The following is a 22,262-nucleotide window of genomic DNA, read 5'->3' as shown; positions in this document are numbered from 1 at the left end:
AAGCAAAAAAATAGCCTGGGGTGCCATGTAGTTAAAATCTCACCCCCTGCTGACACAAGGACCACTTTCTTCTCTGTTACCTTGGATTCTGCTACGTACAAAGCATAATCTGTCAAACTTTGCATTGGAGAAGTACAGATGCTGAATACTGCTCCATAATTGGGAAAGTGCTACTGCTTTAGATAATCATGAGCGCTTTTTTCTAAGAGCTTTGCCATAATCAAATGCAACTGCTACAACTGATGGAAAAAATATCGGCACTATGCTTTGGAGATTTTTGAAACCATAAATTGAAGGTGTGACATGTGCTGTGTCAAAACTAGAGACAAGTCTACATTAAATGTATTCCTAATAGTTTAGATTTGAATATAAGAAGCTATAAAACATCGGCTTCATGTCCTGTCCTATAGTCACCTTAGCTACCAAATATATTTTCAATACACATCTCTTTAACTATACTTTTTCTCAGAATGAATATGATAAATAATTACATACAGAGGATATTAAAAGTCTGCACTTCCATTCTGAAATTTGAGTTTGTTCAGTCTGAAATCAGGACAAATCAGGTCTGACCCGCTTTCACCTTTAATAAGATTAAGTAAACAACAGTTCAGCGAACAAAAAAAAAAACCTAATCATTGTTATGAAAAATGAAAGTGTGTACACCCATTAACTTTTGCTTTAATTCCAGCAGTTTCAATAGGTTTCTATCAACTTGGCCCCACTGGCTTTTTTTCACATTTTCATAGAACTGAAGTGCAGGCTCAGACTGGGTCATTTTAGGACATTTCTTTTCCTTTCTTAAGATATTTTTGCTTGAGCTGGCTGTGTGCTTCAGGTCTTTACCTAATCAATTTCTGGAAGAGGACAGCAAGTATTCTGATTAAGACCAGAGCCTGTGTTCCCAATAAAGAGAAGCAAAAGAAACAACCCCATAGCACGATCCTGCACTACTATAGCTGATGGTACTTTCTGTGTTCTTAGGGATATGAGCTGTGTTAGCTCAAATATGCTTTGGAATTCATCTCAAGAAGTTCTACTTTGATCTTAACATAATATTTATTAACACTGTCAAATGTTTTTGGATTTTCTGAGAATTAGAACTAGTTGGTTGTTTGGTGTATAACTATGGGTGTATAACTATGGATTCTGTTAGTTATGGATTTCAGAGAGCATCATTTTAGTTTAGACATACTGTAGCTTAAAGTATGTTACTATGGATCACTGTCATTGATGGATTTAGGAGATGATAGTTTTCTTTCTTTTTTATTAAGTAATAGACAGATTATATAATTACATTTTGATTTGCAGTGTGTGACATTTAAAATAAAAGAATAATACCTTACCTTGTTAAAGAGATGTTAGCCAAATGTTGACAGAAAAATTGCATTTTTTATACTTGCTTAACTTTTCGGGTGGACATAAAACAAGTTTCCCTCAGTAAGTTTTATCTTACTGTTGCAAAGGTGTTCATGAAATATCAAACAAAACTCAAAAAGGCCTTATCAATATAATTGTAGATGCAATGAATTTAGAGGTGATAAAAATCTTTGTTGATGCTGTGGTTGATGAGACAACAAGACAATAATACTGGAGCTCAGATTTAATTTTTGTTGTGTTACATTACTGATAATATAAAACAAAGTTTTTCAAAGCTGAAGATAGATAGATAGATAGATACCTTACCTTCTCTGGAGGAGTAGGTTCGGACTCTCACCGCTCCTCCCCCCCCTTTGCGGGTTCCTCTCTGTCAGGTGAGGATCCAGGTGATCCGAAGTCAACCATCTGCTCCAGCCATCCTGTGGCTCTTTGAAATGGTCCTTATCACCCTCTTCTGTGAACAGTGGGTTAAGGCCTTATTCGTTCACGCTGTTGGAGCTCACATCGTCATTATCCAGTGCAGAGATGTGTTTTGGAGGGATGCATACAAGACAGACATAAAACATTCCCAGGGGATATTGTCCCTGGGCATTCCCAGGGGATATTGTCCCTGGGCATGGCTCATACATCCATTTGAACCCTGTTGTCCAGTGTTCTTCTCTCCCAGTTGGCCTTGTCACTCCCTGCATCAGCTGGCTTGTTGGTGACGATGTGGTGTGCCTGGCCCTTTGCTGTCTTTGTAGTCTTCCTGGTCCTCTTTATCTCCATGTCAGATGGAAGCATTTCTTCGTTGAGTTCTGTGTGCTGCAGCGCTGTTGTGTCAGGGTTTCAACCACAAGACTTTGAAGACACAGGGCCTCCCAGAAGACAGCCAGGAATCCTGCTGAATATGCTACTTGCGGCCACCAGGGGATGCTCCAGCTCCCCAAACACCTGACACAAACAGGCTCAGACCACAAGTGCTGCAAGCACAAGGCTTTCAGTGTAGGGAAACTTTTCCAATAAGCAATTCCCACACCACAAACACAGTACAAAAAGCACCACACTCAGTCACAGTAATGTTTTGTACTTTTCTTCTCTATCTTAGCCTCTGTCTCTGCCTCCTCCACTCCTCCCAGCAAGCTTTGTCCTCCTCCTGGCCATCCCTCATAATATATACTGTATATATATATATATATATATATATATATATATATATATATATATATTTAGTCCCCTGCAACCCTGAATTGGAGTAAGTGGGTTTGAGAATATTATGTTGTGTCATATATTTATAGTGACAATAGAGGAAATGCCAAAATCACCCAAACAGACTAACAAATTAAGATAACTGAATTATTATACGTTATAAAAAAAGATAAACACATGAGGTAACAAAGTAATAAATGAAAACCAAATCCTGCTGACTCTCTGGAACTGAGATGACTTGTCTGCTGTCAAAAATACTACACTGGCACTCTTTCCCTTCTCTTGTCTCTTTCCACTCAGACTTCCTTCCATCTATCACTAGTTTGCTTACACTCAGCAAACTGAAGCCACACTTGGTGAAGTAGATGGGGTAAGGTAGGTTTTTACTCCAGCCGAGGGCAATTTCATATTGACTTATTTTTTTATGTTATTTATTCATAACTATTCTTGAATTATGTTTTTCTTTTCTTTTAACAATTTCTAGGACATCTTGCAAAGCTCTTTGAGTTAGAACATGTGTATGACAAATATGCTAGAAAAATAAATGTTGCTGTTGTTGTTATTGTATCTTGTAATCATGGAGGTTTTCCCTGATACTAACAACCTTGTGTAGCTTCCTTCCAAATAAATGATGTATTCCTTTTCTCTTGTTTAGGAATTTCACCTGATCTGTACACTTATTTTCAGGTAAATCAGACCACTGCTTTCATATTAACTATTTTTTGTTACACAACATATAAAAAACTTTGTAGTGAAAAAAAAAAAAAAAAAAAGACCTTGGGGGAAAAAATGCACAGCTGTTAAGATCAACATTAGTCAACAACTTGGTGAAAGTGTGTAAATATTAAAAATAAATATAACACTATTATTAACACTATTAATAACTGAGATTTTCACTTATCATAACATTTATGTACTGTATTTTTATATTTGCATCTACAAAACATTACATTCTATCTTTAAATAAACAAAACTAAGTTCATTCTGATCATTTATTTATTCATTGCTCAGATTATGAATAATATTTTATTCTAATGGTTACAATAAACTATACACCTGAGGTTTTAAAATAACAGCAAACTGAATTCAGTGCATTTATTTACATCATAAAAATGGTTCAAAATAACCCTTAGAATATTTTTTACAAAGACCAAAATAAATCAGGGTGCAATTAGGCAGAACAGCAGCAAAAATAAGCATACATTAAAAATTAAAACATTTTCATGAAGAACTAACTCTTTATCAAGAAATATAATCAAGAGGAACTGTTTAGAATTGCAGAAAGCCTGTATCTGGTTATCCATATCAGAATGGTTTACTTTCTTCAAATGTCCTAATGATGACATTGCTTAGCTTTGGGAAATTTCATTTAATTCAATTTCTAGACTCAGGGGCTCTATATTCTGTAATTCCATACCACAACTTGGACAAGTCAAGTCAATATCAGATATAGAATAACTTTTAATACAGTAATAGCAAAACACATGACTACAGCCAATAGTATGTGGCATGATGGGCCATTCGCCGCATAAAGTGCACTCTCTGCAATGTGTGACCAATGTCGCATCCTTAGCTCTGATACTATCAAGCGGTGAAAACAAAGAAAAAAATTTTGCTTTCAGTTTTCTTGTGTTGATAAGTGGAAAAAGAAAAATAAGAAATTCTGCAAAGCCATGCCACAACAGCTCTCGATTCATATATTCAAATCCAATTTGTCGGATGCCTTGAGGTTTGCAGAAAACTGCACGAATTCCAAGGAATCGCTCTGTCAGTGTAGGAAATGTTCCTTTTCGAAGAAAGACAAGGAAATTCAGCAGGCTTGCAACTTTTATGAAACCTGAGATTAAATTTAGAAGTAGTTTTATTTTATGTACAGCAGAATCAGAAGGTCGGTTTGCAAACAGGTCATGAACTCTCTCTTGCTGCCACTTTTCTCCAATTGTGCACAAAGCATACCAGAGTTTCTGCTGGCGGCTCATTTGTTGATACTTTTGGGTCTGTGAGAGATTATTCTTGTATCTGATGCTCAAAAGTGACTGTCCAACAGTTGCACTCTTGGAATAGATTGTGAACCTCCATAAAACAAGTTGCAGTAATGCTTTCAGCTCTGGTTCAAAATGAGTTAGCTGCCCTGGTTTAAAATGTTGAAAGCACTGGGAGAACTGTGTCCAGATCAGCTGTTCTAAAGCTCTGTCCAACTCAAAGGCATCAAGTTGACTGATTCGTAGAACTGGACTAATTGAACTTGAATGGCCTTCCTTCAAATTTACATCTTCTCCAGTGTCATCTGCAAACATAAAGGGAAAATGCTTATGCTTATATACAATAAAATCACTTTTCATGTGTGTAGCACCTATTCGAAATCCGGAGTATGGTTTACATCATTCTTTTTTTGAGATTTAGAATACTGGCAAATCACATCACAGCAAAGGCATACCCATAACATAGACATCTATCATATGAGAAATGTTTCCAGTTAAGATCTTAGGTATGGCATATTAAAACACACAGTAAACTTCTATTCCAAATGTATTCTTACAAAATGAAAGAAAAATACAATTAAGGATATTTGCATTTATGCATTATATTCCACTGGCTGTTCTGTACAGCTTCACAGCATGTAATATTCACAGAGACTCTATTCACACTTCCAGAAGTAAAAGAAACAACAAAGGAACAAAGTAATAAAGTACCTTCAATTTCCATTTAATTCAATGTATTTGTTATAGCACATGTCCATGTACAATCTCAGACTGCTACACCAAATTACAAATATAATACAAGTGGAATAAAGAAATTCCTTTCACAACAAATGTTTTTACTTACGTTTGCAGGAAATCCATTTTTTCTCACAGAGAATTAAGATACTGGTTAGTCTACCTCTGAGTTACAAGCGGCCCTTCTGCTACTGGCAGCTGCTGCTACCTACTGGAAACCTTCAGCACAAAGTGGCACAAGGCAAAGCAACCGAGACAGATTATCACTTCACTGCACTCTGGGAATACAAACTCTTGATATTCTTTTTTCAATGCTTTTATTGAGTAGTTTACAAGTTATGAATTAATATATTTTATTTGAGAACATAGTATTGACACAAACCCATCAATAGTAATGTGGCTATTGTCAAGGGCTTGTCAATATTAATGTAATTATGATTTAGAGGACCACGCAGATGTTAGCTGGGCCAAGTAACATCTCCTACAGGGCTGCTATCAATACCAGGATTACTATTGACAGGTTTCTTCAGACCCATGGTACTGCTAGATATATTACCAGTAGACACTTTTGTCAATGCCTTCTGCCTATAAAAATTAAGCATTTAAATTTACAAGACTTTTAACTACAGCAACTGAAAATCTATGATTCTTAAGCAAACTACAGATCCTGTGAACAACCCTATTTACTGGTAACAGAAATGTAAAGCTCATTTATAGGATAAACTCATAAAAGGAGTGAAAACACAGTATATGCTCATCTATTAACCAATGTATAAAAAGTAGAATTAACAGGTAATAAATGATACTAATACAAAATAAGTCTATATTATAGATCTCTTTGTAGTGAATGGGATCCCAAGTGAACCAAAACTATTTATATAAATATAAATATATTAATAAAACTGTAATACAAACAGGCTAAATGGTACCTTCAGGGAGTCGGCGCTAGTTTGAGCCTGTACTTTACAACTTAGATCCTCTGTCACTGAGTCACACTTGCTGTTAATTGCATTACTATAAAAAGAAAATCTTTGCCAGAAAAGTTCTAACTTGGCTTTCAATCACAATGAGAAATTAAAAGGTTTCTACAAAGCGTTTCCTTTAACAACATTTAAATGTAACTGTAGATCACAAAAGGAAAAGGTGTAGAGTATGTTTTAAAAAGCAGATATTAAATAATTGCAAATAAACCACTAAGTATTTATTCAAAACACCTGTGTAGTTTTTCAATAATAGTTTATAAATTTTGCTGTAAATTTATTCTAACATGACATTACCAGTCCTAGGGTAGTTATCAAGTGCCTAATTACTATCTGTTAGCAAATTCCAATGAGAATTGCAGGTATGTCTAGAGCTCCATCTGTGAAAAGCAGGTGCTGCTGTACAGCGCTGCATATTCAAACAAACTGAATGTACTCTACTACAACATAAATGAAAAAGGCCTTCACTCAAGGGAATACAGGGTTATAAATATGCAGGAATCCTGACTCCTGGGAACAGTCTTTTTATTTAAGCAAGTTTCACAGTTCTGGTTTCTACCCACCTTTAAACCATTAAACAGATTACCATACAATCAGCTAAATGTAAATTTATAGTAGGCAGTGCATCTCTGACTCAACAAGAAAACATTTAAGGTCATTTATGATATTATTTTTATTTAATAATTTCCCATTTCTATCCAGTAATTTTAAATATTGATAACCAATCTTAAACAATGTAAAGCAGAAACAGATCAGTCCACATTATCACAGCAGATGAATTATTAGTTTTAAAATACACACAATTACATAGAATACAGTAAGCCAAACAATAAAACACAGAATTGTGTGTGGTGCAGTATTTTTAACTTAATGCCTTTTTATGAAAATTTCCTTATGTCTTCCATTTTCTGATCAATATGTCTAATGGGCATTTTTGTTAAAATCCTCTCCAGTGCTTCTCAGCTATTACATGCTTAATATATTAATTGTTCTCTCTCTATATATGCAGTATATATATTTGTTTGTTTACTTGCTATTTATGTCATATACATACATGTGGCAAATTGGTTAGAGCTGCTGCCTCAGGGATCCAGCATCCTGGATGCTTTCATTGTCTTGGTGGAGTATGTGGAATCTTCTCCACGTGCTCCAATTTTGCACCTTTATCTCTAAAGATGTGTGTGTGTCTTGGAGTAACTGGAAATTTTGAGGTTGGCCTTGTGTGAGTGAGTAGTACTATTTCATGTATTGTGCCCGATTTGCACTCCCCCATGCAATCCAAATAAATGGGTTTTACAATATTATGCCATGTCACATTTATTTCTTTGATGGTGTAGTGGTTAGTACTGATGCCTCACCAGCAAACAAGTCCTGGGTAGAAGTGAAGGGAAGGTTAAGTAACAGTACAGACTGCATATTCTCACCATGTCTATGTGGGTTTTCACTGGGTACTTTAGTTTCCTGCCATATGCCAAGCATATTCACGTTTATTAGACTGATCACACTAAATTGGCTAGATGTGAAGAAAATCATGTGTGTGTGTATTGGATGGACAGACATCTTGTCTAGGGTTGATTCCTGCCTAGTCCAATGTAAGTTCATAAAATGAACAAAAGTATGCTGTATTTGAAATAACTAATGTATATTTCTTTTTTCAAATTGCAGGGAACTTTGTATATTTTATTGTTATTTTTTAACTGTATTTGTAAATATATACAGGGCTCAGATGTTATAATGGAAGATGCACTAAATAATATGAAATTAAACTGTTTCTTTTAAAAAAAAAAAAAAAAAAAAAGGTTTTTGCTTTTCAACAAAACTGTTTTGTATGTTTCACTTTTTAACTTATATAAAATGGATATAAATTTCTAGCCATTTTAAAGTATATTAATAAATTTTTTTTTACGAATGTCTATAATTTATTTAAATTCTATGAGATGTTGAAGGTCTGAAGTTGAACAACAGTTTTCACTGCAGTGTACTAATCCATATACAATCTTAAATATGCAAATCTTTAATAAAAGGGATTTTTATGTGTATAAATTCAAGTGTATTCTTAAAAAGTTCTAAAAGCACTTCCCTCAATTACATAAGAATGCACTTTTTCAGAGGGTTTACCGTTGTCTTGCACCAAAAATGTGGTGACCAGAAATGAAAAAAAAATGTAATTTATTCAAAATATAAAATACTGAAAAGGCAGTAAGTGAAAGGTGTTAAATCTACTTAAAGTATTAAGAATACTGCATAAAGTTTACAATGAACCACTTACTGACTGCGGGTTCCTCCTGTAGCCCACCTGTTGCTGTGGTATTGTTTCAAAACAACACCCCCCTCTGGCTTTGTATTTTTATCATTCAATGCAGCACAGCATTACTCAGATCCAGCACTGAAGTCGCTTTTGTAGCTTTCTCTCCAGATTTGCTGGTAGTGTCAAACTTGTGGTTATGCCTGTCAGAAATATGGATCCTATAAGAATTGTGGCACAGCATTCACATTCCCACAACTAAGCTGGACAGAATAAGGAAATTATCAGTGGCTGCAAGCGGTCATGACTCCTGCTCTATCACTCAGCTATGTAGCTTCAGTTTTACTTTGTAGCTTGGGACCAGTGACTGGGGAGACAAAAAACAATTTAACACAACTGAATAGTGTTTAATAAAGTTTATGTTCAACTATTTTCAAACACAGTACGGGCTTTTGCAAGACCTTAAAAAGTTATTAAACCACTGTATGTTGTGTCCTTAAATTTCCAACCATAAATTCACAGATGCTGCTTAGGTTTTATTCATACATTCAACCATAATCATAGCAAAAACAAATCATGCCTGCTCAAATGTAACTATAAATATCTGCACCAAATTATGAAATTTCACAAAGAAGAACATTAAACAAATTCCTAAAAAAACTAACTTAAAACAACATTACAGTTTAAACTTACAGAGAGACAAAGAGGATTTATACCGAAATGCAGAAAAGTGATTAAATAATATAAATTAATTATTACATGTTTAAAATAAAGACCTGTAGAAACACTGCAATAGACCACGAGCCAGATCAAGATTTGAATATTGCTGAAAGAAAACGAGAAAAAGTTCAGATATGTTTTCACTGGATGGTCTTTTATTTCACTACCAAAACCATGATTCCCCTTTTCTTATGGTCACATTTTGTTTCTACAGCACTGTCTTTACTAATTTGAATTGAGTTGCAGTTTAACTTGTGCTGGGGCTGGAGGGTATTTAAATAACATGATGATTCAGGGCAGAACTAGATAGCACTTGACCCTGTTTTCAACTAATTTTATACCTAACTGTAGCACGGAAAAGTTAACTAAATGCTTTGCTAACAGATAATGGATAAACAAACAGCACATTTCTGGGCCTGTAAAATTTACTGAAAGGGTGTGGACTTCGCCAACATCATTGGACTAATGTATTGTTCTATAATGTGTTGCACACAGGAGGTGTGTTTTTTATTTTTTGCTTTGTGTCTCCTCCACCATAACCTATCATGTATTGGGGAGGAGCGAAAGCTTTAGATTTGTCAAAAATTTCGATCTCCAGTTTTGTGACAGATCTCGATGTTTTAGAGTCCCCTGATGCCGAAAATATCGATTATCTCAATGACAGGTGTCATGAGATGATGAAGTACTGATTAGTTTTTGAGACAAATTGTGCAAGAGATATAGACACTTTAGAGAAATTTTCAAATACCATAATTCTGCAAGTAATTATTAATTCTTCTCGTCAATTGCTATCGTAATGACCTATTTTATGATCAGAAAGATCAGCATCCAAGTAGTAAATAATTACTGAAATGTTATAGAATACGCTTAAATTATTACTGCTTAAAAAGTGTTTTATTAGATAGCAGGTTTTTCTTCATTTGGTGATATTATTAACCATGAATTTTTTTTTTAACATCTCACTTAAAATATTGCAAGATTTCAGGCTTCAACAAAAGATGAAATTTAAAAAAAAGTTTGTTTGCATTTTTGATATTGACTGAATGCAGTCAGAAATGGCCTGCAAATTCAGTACTGAAATCTACATTGCATATTTCCATCCTCCATGCCCATTACATAAACTCAATCCGTTATACTCTCCTGTTGAAAAGAAATTGTTCTGATATGAATCTATAAACAGATCTACTATGGAATCATCTAGTATTTGATTAACTGTTTAACTGGTGTTTGGTTAACTGGTCTCTCTTCTCCTTTCTTATGCAATTGTTTTTGTGAGAAACCTCACACTAACAATAATAATATGTTGCAGTTCATTTAATAGTCTCAGTTCAAAAGCAAAGAAAGAGTAACTTAGTAGAACAATTAAACTGTTTATAAGTCCAGATCAACAGCCTTTACAATCCTTCTACTTGCATAAAAATTCAATTCCTATTGTACCTTATAAAAATTTACCTTAAAAGTGTCATACAGTATTCACCTGCCAAGTTATGTTTCTTAATGAAATGTCTGGTACACAATTATTTTTAACAAACCAAGAAAAATGTATTTTCATAAGAAATGTTCTATTTTAGTTTTAAATTAAATATAAGTATTTGGAACTAAAATAAACTCTGCACATTAAAATGGAATTCTTAGCATTATGCACGTAGACAATCACTCTGGTGGATGTGGAGTATTAATCTGACACCTAAAGTTATCAGATAGATAATTATGTCTCTCAATGAGAGTGACATGCTTGTTCCAAGTAGAAATTAAAGCTTTGGTAGAATACACAGCAGCATTTAGTGGGTATAGCACCCCATTTTTCACTTGAAAAATCAAGCAATAGGCACAGCTTATTTTGAACAACCAATTACTTGTAAATGATGCTATTTATTGTTACCTGCCACAACTTGTAGTTACATTTATTGTGATTGGTAGTCTGATTGCTGCCCCCCTAACCTATTTTCCCCCATTGAGGGGCCTCAGAAGCATCATGTTGTTACTCTCTCAGCTCTTATTGCACGTTTTACAATTCATCATACTATCACAACAATCAAGCTGAAAGTACTGGCAAAGAGGAGGTAGCAAAGATTTTAGAAGGGGTTTTATCTGTTTGGTTTTAAATTGATGATGTTTGAATTATAGCCTCTCTTATCTAATCACAGATTCAATTATACAGTGATTTTTACTAAACATTACATTTTAATTTTTTGAAAACTTAACTGTTCACTGTCTGAGAACTGGTGATAAATCTTTCCATATCCATTAATAGAGCTGCAGATTAGTACACTAATTTAGTGCATCAAATGTCTGTGTATCACAACATTTTCATCAAGATGAGACAAAACAGTTCTGAAATCTGTTCGTTCACAGATACTGTTATGTGTTTTTTTCTGTTCAGGTGCATGATCTAATATTCTATTCCAGAACAGGGAACAGTTTTGGCAGGAAAGAGTTTACCCCACTATGAAAATGCAAAACAATGCAACACTACCTTTGATAAGATTATTGATATATTCATTCTGAAAAGCAAAATGAAATGCACAACTAAAAAACATCTGTCTATTTTGTGAATGTACTATTATTAAAATAAGGTCATGGAGATCCAGAGTCTTTTCAAAAAGGACTGAGTGCAACTAGATCTGAATCAAACAAGCAGCTCCCTGCAGATCAAATATATGCTCTTACTTACTCAGCGTCTCAAAATAGGCCAGCTCAGCCAGACCGCATGTCATCAGACTGTTTGTATGAATCCATGTGAACATAGAAAAAAAGACATTCAAGGTACATAATGACATCACCGCTGCTGAAAGTGACACTACTATCCACGGTGATACTTTCTTGTAATACCAGTAATGCAATGTGAAATTCATAGAAAGCTGACCAATGACCTACAACAGCAGCTGATGTTGTCCTACAGCTTAAGTTTTTTTAATATAATTAACAGTTTAATCTTATTTATTGCTGCTAGAGCCATTTCACATTTTTAATAACTGTCAAAGTGTATTTGATATACATTGAAGAGGCTGTGAGGGTTAACATTCATGAAACAACTAGCTGGGACCACCATGACCCTTATTTGAAAAAGAAGAAAAAAAGGCAAAAGGAACGAGGATTTATTGCATATGACGGAGTGTTAGTGTGCTAATGCTAAATAACACAGTGAACCATTAATTGCAAAGGTAATATAAGCAATTTTGCAATTGCTTGTTAATTTTATTTCCTTATTTTTGGCTGGAGACACTTCAATTAAATAGATTAAACACAAGCCTTAAGGCTGGTGGAAAGGTTAGGAGCCATTTAGATGTTGGAAGGTTTATTTCCCATAATAAAACACATAAAGCAACACTGACCATTGTGCTTGCAAGCCCCCCCTTTTTTTTTTACACAATACTCTTAAAAAAATGAAAGCGGAAATTTTGTTTCAACCATTTTATTTTATTTTCAAGATAGTCAGAAAGGCAACTAAATCATAAGGCAAAGGAGAACACAGTGTTTGTTTAAACTTACTAACACAGTGACATGTTACAGCAAAATGTCCTTTTAAATTACCACTACAGCCCAGTTTGTAACTCTCCTTTTCTCAACACTGATACTCAACTGGGTTAGTAATTTAATATACATATCAAATTTTAAAAACGAAGATTGATTCTTGTTTTTAAAGAGGTAAAATAATACACAGTATTCAAAAAACACATTAGGTGAATGAAGGTACGATTCATCCATTTATGCCTTCACCCATTTTTAAGCCTCTTTAAGTTCAAGTTTGCAGACACCACAGCCTACCCGGGCAGCAATCAATGTAAGACAGGCACCAATACCAAGAACGTTTACGTTAGGCAGAGTACCCAGTGGGGTCTAGGTGGTCTTTTGGACCTAGAACAATGACAGATTTAGCTTTTTTTCCCTACAGCTTAACTGGAGCTTTTTAAATTTTTTTTTTCTGTTCGTCCTAGACAACTGATCTTATCATTGAAGTTTCATTTACAGACACTGAAAACAGATTATATATTTAAGTACTCTTATTTCTTCTTAATTATTCATTTATCTTAGGTATGTGTGGATTATTTATTTTTTGTATACTATATCACAGAAGAAACAGATTGGCTGGTATCCTGCCTGGAATGAATGTTTTCTTACTCGGCCAGGAGGCCTTGATAATGGAAGGGTGCAATGTGTCTGCCTTCCAGGGCCATGTGTTCCCCTAGCGCTCAGGCCAGTCTCTCATGTGTACACCTGCAGGACTGCATGGGAGTTGTAGTTCCAATGGGCAGGCCTGCAGCACTACACGGGAGCGGCAAGGGGGAGCTGGTGGGAGAAGCTGTCCCAAGTTTAGGCAGGTTCTGCCTGAACCAGAAGGGCTTTCTGGATGTAGTGTGGTGCCATCGGAAGTACTCCTGGGCTGGTATAAAGGAGACAGCTTTGCTTCACCCAGGGGAGCTAGTGTCAGGTGCGAAGGAAGGACAAAGGTTGTTGAGAGGAGTGAAGGGGAAAAGTCTGATGAGAAAGTTTATTGTAACAGTGGAGAAAAATGAAACCTTGCAAAGGTAATTGCATTAATTAAAAGCCTTTACTTGTACCAGAAATCATGGGCCGAGCATTTGTGTTTGGAGCTGGGGGGTGCTGCTACGTCCCCTACTGGCCACAACTATTTATACATTATACTTCTTATCTGTTTACCTTTGCATGCAACTACTTCTTTGACATCTTGTAAAGCACTTTGAGCCACACTGTTTGTATGGAAATGTACTATAGAAATAAATGTTATTGTTACCTCTTCAATGACTTGAGATGAAGACAGGGCTCCTTCGGCACTGTGTCTCTTTGGAGAATCTTGGGTACCGCTGGTTTGACTTTGTGTTGAACGAGTGGGTGCTTATAATGTCCTGAATGAGACACATTACCTGCATCAGTTACGGCACTATGGCCAAGTGGCTGGATTCCTCAAGTGTAATCTGGCTGATGAGCCAAGGCCAAGGGGACGTCCACGTAACACCTGACCGTGGCAGATAGATGGTCATTTCTGGAGGGTGAGACTGAACTGCATGTCTGCCTTGGGGTTGCCAACTGGGATTCTGAGCTGTTTTGTTGTGTGGTGGGTGCGGCAACGCACTGTGCCAGTGCATGTTCTCCAACGATTGAGTCGTGCTGTCTATTCTGATGAATATGCTACTAATATTACTGCCTGCTTAAGTGTTAATTTATTTTGTTTTATTTGTATATTTATTGATTCACACAAGACTAGTTACCTGTACTAGAGTTTCCCTTTGTTTTTCTTTCCAGAATTTTTAGGAACTGGGAGCATAAGTTAGTAATTGGTATGAAACAGGAGTAAGGAGTAGATCAGGTAAGCTATTTTGTGTTTTCTATTAAATAAAATTAGATTATGTATTCTTGTTTTTTATGTTTCTGGAGAATGGCATGTTGATTACACATACTACTACTACTCCCACTGGCAAAACTTTATGTGCTAATAGTTATTTTGTTACTAAGTTTGACTACTTGAAAATGCAACAAGTGTAATCAAAATTCCATTTGTAAGTAACTTTATTTGTTCCCATATAGTTTTTTCTCATCTCCTTTTTCTAATTTGGGTGGCTTCTTTCACAATACAAGGGGTTACTACCCAGGCTTGAACAAAGTGGTTTATACCTAGTTTGAAATGCTAACATTAACAATCCACTCATACATTTTTGTTTTAACCTGCTTTTTTTATTACAGAGCTGGAAAGAGCTACAGCCTATTTTTGCACCATGGAACACAACGAAGGAACCAATTCCAGATGGGATGACAGTCCTTTACAGGTCACACTGAAGAGAGGTGATGAAACAGACCTAACCCCCGTGTCGTCTTTCTCAATGGCACTTCTTTAAAAGGTTCAACAACAGCAATGTTTATTTCTATAGCACATTATTATACAAGGCATTTTGCTGAAAGTGCAACAGCACATTTAGTTTGAGCCATTCGATTTAAACATTTATGATAATCCCATAGCATGTTAAAAAAAATGTTGCATTGTATGCAACATGTTGAATCCTTATAAATTAAGGATTATTATGACTCTTCAGAGAAGGAGATCAACAGCATCCATTTGGATAAGTCTTTTTATTTGTGTGCTCTTGAGCTGGAAGCACAATGCCTGGTACAATATTTAGCCAAACTGAAAATTACTCTTTGAAAGAAAGTATTTATAACACTGAGTAGACAGACTAGTGGGACGGATAGGAGATAAGCCTAAAGAGCAAATGCTAAGGACTTGTCCACAGTGAACTGATCCATTGTCGAACACTTGACTAGTTTGGACACAATGAAACCTTTGTAAATGACAATGGAAATATGCTATATACTTAGGACTGAAAATGCACAGATAATATTAATCATGAAAAAAATTAAACTACAATGCACATAGGTAAAAATATAAAACACAACACAAAGCTAAATGTCATAAGAAAAAAGGGAGTATGATTTGAACCCTGGAGAGAAAAAAAAAAGTTGGTTCCATGAGTCCTAAAGGCGGAAGCCAGTAAATGTAAATTGTTCATTTCACCTTAATGTTGTATTCTCAGTAATTAGTGTGGCATAATTATCAAAACTGCAGTTGGAATAGTTACATTGCTTTCCCTGGCCAGTGATACAGGAACTGGCTACTGTTTTCCACAACACCCAACTTTCTGGACGAGCACTTCGGCAGGACAACTCTGATTTTTTTTATTTATTTCCACCTTCAGAAAACTAAAATACATGCCACCCAGTATTTGGAGAAGGAATTGGCTTATTTAACTTCAAGGTACCAAACACTAGCCTGGTGTACATAATGAATGGGCCCCTAAGTGTGTGTATATGTACACTACCAGTCAAAAGGACAGACACTCCCAGAATGTTTTTAATGTTTCTGATCGAAACTGATACCTTTTTACCAAGATACCAACAAATTGATTAAAAAAAGCAAAGGCATTACTAGTGTTGATAATGGGTAGGATTGCTTGAAATTACTACATTTTTAGCTTATTGTTAATTAGTCATTTTAAATGCAAATTGGTTATTATAGAAACCATTGCAGTGGCATTATCACAACGGAAACTGGTTATTCTGTTCACTTAGGTTGCAAGGTACTACCATTCCTAATATTCAGCTCGGATTTTAAAAATGGCCAAAATGAAACAGCTTTCCTAAGAAAGTCTATTGTTTTGAAATAGGATTGCTTGGACATTGTTTGCAGGACTGAAAAACTACACAGTGGTGTTTTTTTATCTTATACAGTTGTACATCTGGGCCTTCACCTTCTTTTTCTATCCTGTTTACCCTCTTTTAGTAAGATTAGGACTAATTAAGGATAAGCTAAGGGAGTTGATCATTAGGACACTAAAGTTATGGCTCCTCATATGAAAATAATAAGAAAAAAAAAAAATCAGCCACTTCAAGCTGTAACAGCCATTAGCAAAACGAATAATGTCTTGCTAATAATAATAATAATTGTGATGGTGTCTTGATTAAAAAAGTTACTCATTTCTTTGAAAAACATGAAAATTTCTGGTTCTGTCCAGACATTTGATGGGTATTATGTGTGTATGTGTGAGAGACGCACACATACACACACATACATGTAAATGAAAACACTGACATTAAGTAACTGATAATTGTGAACAGAAAAAAATTGTGTACTCTTTGTATTGTTCGGCAGATAGTGTAACACGTACAGTATATGTACAGTATATATCAGTGTATACACACACACATATATGTAAATGAAGACTCTGCCGTTAAGTTACTGGTAATTTGTAAAGAGGAAATTTAAATTAAAAGAATATGTTGTTTCATTTTGGGTAGTACATAATGCAAGTTATGTGTTTACTTGATTACTCTAGATCAGGCATGTCAAACACGCAGCCCCCGGGCCGCATGCGGCCCACAACAAAAAACTGTGCGACCCGCATGACAGATCCTAGTTAGCACTGAACTTGTACAAAATGATTACTATCATTTGTGATTGAATCATTCTGCATCTTCAGTGTTACTTATTGACTTTTCTTACATCTGCCTTCTGACAAAAGCACGTTTTCCCATGGCATTATGGTACCGGAAACGTCATCTGCTAGTATAGCCACGAGCCTTGACCAAAGTTAATGAGCCGCAGCATCACAACTGAAGTGCTAGGCTGCAACAGCGGGCAGCAGGGGCAGCCTTAGGCATGTGCAAACTGTGCACCTGCACAGTGCCGCCAAATCCCAGGGGCCGCCACGCCAATATATTGAATATAAAACAGAAAGAGAAAATAACGACACAGCTGACGGCAATGTGGCCGAAAAACATTGTGTTTCTTGTTAATTAGTACGCTGTATTTACAAATGTCGCTAAAGTCGGAGCAGTAAGCTATATGTAGTATTATAACGTTCTGCCGTAATGAGAATATCATGAGCCGCCACTTGGTTTTCAAGTTACGGACACGCGTATATAGAAGCATGTCATGAGCACGAGGCAGCTATGCAGTGTCCGCAACGGATGTGGCCATCTGCCGTGCATAAGATACCATATTGACATTGCCAGGCGAAGGGGCCACTGATTCTTTCTCTGCCCAGGTCCACCATGAGCCTAGAGCCGCCCCTGCTAAGGCTACACTACTGACTGGGCTGGTGAGACTGGCCACTGGGCAAAACTGACCATCACGAGTAGTAATAGCCCGCATATTTTCATGTTTTTTTGCTCTAGTTTCATGTAATTTTGTGCTAGTATTGTAACGAACAGTTAGTGCAGACTACAGCTGAAGATCTGAAGTGGACGCGAGAAGTTGGTGAGTTGTTTATTAACATATTTTTGTGATTTTGAGTTTGTAAAATTATTGTAGGTCTGGTGGCTTTTTGCATATCGGCTTATTTTACAATATAAACTTTGAAGTAAACTTAGTAAAGTAAAATTTGATTTTTGGAGGATTTGTTTTCCAACTTGAATTACTGAGCAATGAATTCAGTGAGCGTTTTTGTGACTTCAGTTCAACCAAACAGGGCATTGCGCTGTTCTCTTACAATGTTGAGAATGCGCCTGAGAATATCCAAATAGAATTGTTTGAAGTGCAGTCAGATTCTATTCTGAAGGCAAAATACAACGAAGTTGGTGTGCCAGGCTTGTATGCCTACCTGGCACCCTCGTATGTGCAGATCCGTAAGTTGGCATCGAGAGTACTGTCAATGTTCGGAAGCACTTACCTTTGTGAGCAATTGTTTTCGTCAATGAAAGCTACCAAAACCCCACATCGCTCAAGACTTACCGTCGAGCACCTTTCATCCCTCATAAAAGTTGCAGCTGCACAAGATTTCAAGCCTGATATTGACAAACTGGTTACTAACAAGAGATGCCAAGTGTCGGGACAAAAGAAATAAATTTCACACTGTAAGGCTCCTATATAAGCAATGAATATAATATAATGAATATAATATAATAAGGACCTAGCTAAGAGGCTAAGACTCTAATTCTACACTGTTGTATGGAGACTGTATGGAAATAAATTGCTTTTCTTTAAATTTAAGTGTTACATTTTTTAAAGTTTTCAGTATTGGAAAGAAAGCTACAGTAACTTTGTATAATAGTATTTGTTACAGTGCGGCCCGCTCACACACGTATGGCAGTCGAAGCGGCCCACCAATGGTCGTGAGTTTGACATGCCTGCTCTAGATGTATGTCACATTTGTAGGTTCTGTTGAAGGATAAAGCATGAACTTGTGAGGTCACAGTGAAACATTATAAAAAGTGTTTCTCTCCGTCCTAGAAGCACAGAGAAAGCAAAGAAATACATTTGTTCCAGGACTGAAATGCACGAGATCTTTTAAAATGTTTACAAAATCGTTTCAAAGTAAGAAATTCGACGACCAACGTTCACAGTTATCTAGAAATTGGTACAAATGGTACTTTAAAAAAACATACGGGGTAACAGTCTTTTAGAAGCAGCGCGAGACTGGAAATTGACAAACTTTTTTTGTAAAAAGGGTCGCTGTTGTCAAAACCTGTTTTCCTGCAGAACTGATTGTTTACCTAGGTCAAACTTTTATTTGTCAATGGAGCGATATGAATACCCGGAAAGTAAAACAATCAGTGGAGTCCTGTTCCACGAAATACGACTGCCACAGTTAGAACGTTTTATCACTGTTACTGCCTTGATAGCACAGTATGAGCACTACCCCTAAAACAACAAACAATTCTGATTTTGTGCCTGGAAAAATAACGCAAAATAAAATAGCATTTATAATGAGAAAGCGAAACAGAGAACTAAATACTAAACTGGACACATACCCTGTCAAGCGTTTGCACGGAAGAAGAAATCAGACTAAAAGTATGAACGATAGACTATGCAGCATGTGTAGTTTATACCAGAGGTTAATGAAAAATGAATAAAACACTCCGCCAAAGTGGGATTTCCTGTTTGACAGCGAAAAATATACACGATCGTTATCGACTTTAAAGCTACTGGTATCTTAATAATAATAATAATTATTATTAATATTTACCCATCATCCCAGTTCTAAGAGAGAGCAGATCACATCTAGCAGGTCACATCAAAGTAGGCTGAACGAAGTAACGTGCAGTCGTTTACTTCCGGGTTTGTCACCTGACTCTCAGCTCCTTAGCAACCCACGCACCAATAACAGTTCAGTTTGCCATAGCAACGCCGTCTTTGGAAAGCCAACCACGAAGCTCGGTTTGAACGGTTAACCTCAGCGAGGCAAAAGCGAATATCTCCGCGCTAAAGCGAAATTCTTGGGGGCGTAGACAGAAGGGGGTAATATTTACTAGCGAGTTTAGTTTTGATTGATGGAAAAATTGTCCTGTCGTTTATCGCCTTTCCCGAGGCCTCTCCTCTGCGTCCAATCATGAATCGGATTATGCGGGGTTCCACTTCTAGTAGGATACATGAACGATGTGCTTGCCATTTAACAAAATCGTAGAATCTGTCTAGTACAGTAATTACATAGTTAATTTGTATACTTTTACTGTTTTGGTAACTTTCTTTTTTTAATTATCTATATATACAGTGAGGCCGTAACATTTCTTAAGAATATTTTGAACGCTTCGATGTTTGACTGCGCTCTCAGTAATCAACAGGTGCACAAGCCTGCAGGTAATAAGTAATTCGCAGATCTACTCCAGCGTCTATGTTTACAGTCGAGGTATTTAGACGGTGTTCCGTTATTTATTTACCCATTACCAGATACGTTGTTTGCACGGAAAAATGTCACAGAGTGGCTCGAGAGGCCAGCCGGCCAGCGACTTTCAGTGTTTTTCTGGTCGGGACAGTTACAATGAATTAGAGGCCCCCATAGAAACGATCGGCCCATGTGGTGAAGAGGGACGTCCTTTTCTTGGATCTTTGACTCCCAAGGTTCGGGTCCTGATGCATGAACGTCGCAGCCTTTACGAAGAGAGGCTGAGGCAGCTCGACTTCGATCGCAGAGATGCCCACTCCGAAGAAACCCTTCAGGTGAGTTGTCAGCGGTGTTGAAGTGTTCGCATTTCATTGTGAAAATTATGTGCAACGACGCATATTTGACAGTAAAAACAAACACACTCAAAAAAATAAACAACTAAACTACTGTACATTTTCTGCTGAAACTAGATTCGGGAATTAGCTTTTAAAATGTTGTACATTGTAAAGTTTTTTTTAACGCTTGGGACAGCTGATTGATGTTTCGTATTTGTCTATTTTGAAAATATTAACTATTTGTCAGGCAGGCTGCAATTTATGGTGCTCAGTATTGTGTCTCAGATATGGATGTAAGCAACAGTGGAGTACCATGAGGAACAATCCTGTTTCTTTCTCAGACAATAAATATAACACCACTTGAATTTTTCTGATGATTCTGCAAATATGGGGTGTATTGGTAAGTAGGATGAAGTGTTTTTCTTGGTGCAGAAGGAATTGTCTGCAGCTTAACATGAGCTGGACTAAGAAGCAGATTATTGACTATTGCTGCACAGAAGGCCCTGTATGGCTGGTCACAATTCAGGGAGTGGATGTTTAGATGGTGCACTGCTACAAGTACTTAGAGGCCCATACCAGTGACAGACTGAACTGGTTTCTAATAACACTGAGGAATTAGAGAAGAAAGGGCAGCGAAGACTTTTTTTTCCCTTAGGATTTCCTTTAATGTGGGTAATTACATCCTTTGAATATTCTATTTCTTTGTGATGGTCAGTGAGATTCTTCTCCATGCTTTGGTGTGCTGCTCTGGGACCATCACTTCATGAGAGGCTCACCAAAACAACAAGATATTTAAAAGGACAGGCGCAGTTATGGGCAGTTACTGTCATAGTGATTCATTATGCAGGAGTATTGCAGTTGTACAGAACTGGCACCTGACACACTTCTGCTGAATAATTCGTTGGCTGAAAGTCCTCAGTGTTAGTATGTCAGAGAGAGAATATGCAGTAGTATCCATAATGATAATCAGTTTTGTTTTGATCCTCTCCTTTGCTATGACCTCGAGGGGGGTCAGGAGTGCGTCCCATAATTGAGCTTGCCCTTTTGAATAGGGTGTTAATTTTGGTGGGCCTCTTCTGAAGTTATATTACTACCCTAGCACACCACAGTGTAAAAAATAACGTGTAGAAGATGTAGGATGTCACTACCCATATTGAAGGAAAGCAGTCTGCTGTTATGTAGTTCCTCTGTGTCATTGGAACATTAGAAAAATCTAGACAAGAACAGGCCATTCAGTCCAACAAAGCTTGCCATTCCTATCCACTTTCTTATTAAAAAAACATCAAGTCTAACTTTAAAAGTCCCTAAAGTCTTATTGTCTACCATGCTACTTGGTAGCTTATTCCAAGTGTCTATATGAGACCAGACCAGTCTGTTATTGATGTGGAGCCCCATGCACTTACAGCAATGCCTCATCTCTACATCCACTCCCTCGATAGTGACTAGGTGCCGAGGCTGTTTGGTGTGGCGAAAGACAGTAACCGGTTTGGCTTTATTGATGTTAAGTCACAGACAATTCTTTGCTTAAGAAACCAATTCCTCCACCTGACTCCTATACTCCGTCTCATTCCCCTTGTCAATAA

At 36.6% G+C, this 22,262-nt stretch overlaps 2 protein-coding genes across 2 annotated transcripts in view; one reads left to right on the top strand and one right to left on the bottom strand.

Annotated features, from left to right (window-relative positions):
* Positions 1-3,638: 3,638 nt before the first annotated feature.
* On the bottom strand, positions 3,639-19,903 carry pex2 (peroxisomal biogenesis factor 2). The gene is made up of 2 exons (XM_028803444.2): positions 19,709-19,903; positions 3,639-4,855 (listed from the first exon to the last, which is right to left on the bottom strand). The coding sequence occupies exons 1-2, from the start codon at positions 19,713-19,715 to the stop codon at positions 3,918-3,920; spliced, it is 945 nt and encodes a 314-aa protein (XP_028659277.1). The 5' UTR covers positions 19,716-19,903; the 3' UTR covers positions 3,639-3,917.
* Positions 19,904-19,956: 53 nt separating this feature from the next.
* The window catches only part of LOC114653241 (centromere-associated protein E-like), a 402,188-nt gene continuing 399,882 nt past the window's right edge, over positions 19,957-22,262 (top strand). The window contains exon 1 of the mRNA XM_028803441.2: positions 19,957-20,679. Coding sequence (XP_028659274.2) covers positions 20,431-20,679 — 249 coding nt within the window. The 5' untranslated portion in view covers positions 19,957-20,430. The remainder of the gene's footprint in view (positions 20,680-22,262) is intronic.

This window comes from Erpetoichthys calabaricus, chromosome 6, assembly GCF_900747795.2.
Source record: "Erpetoichthys calabaricus chromosome 6, fErpCal1.3, whole genome shotgun sequence".
NCBI classification, from domain to species: domain Eukaryota; kingdom Metazoa; phylum Chordata; class Cladistia; order Polypteriformes; family Polypteridae; genus Erpetoichthys; species Erpetoichthys calabaricus.
The sequence above is the reverse complement of the archived record's forward strand: the minus strand, read 5'-3'. Positions and strand labels throughout refer to the sequence as shown.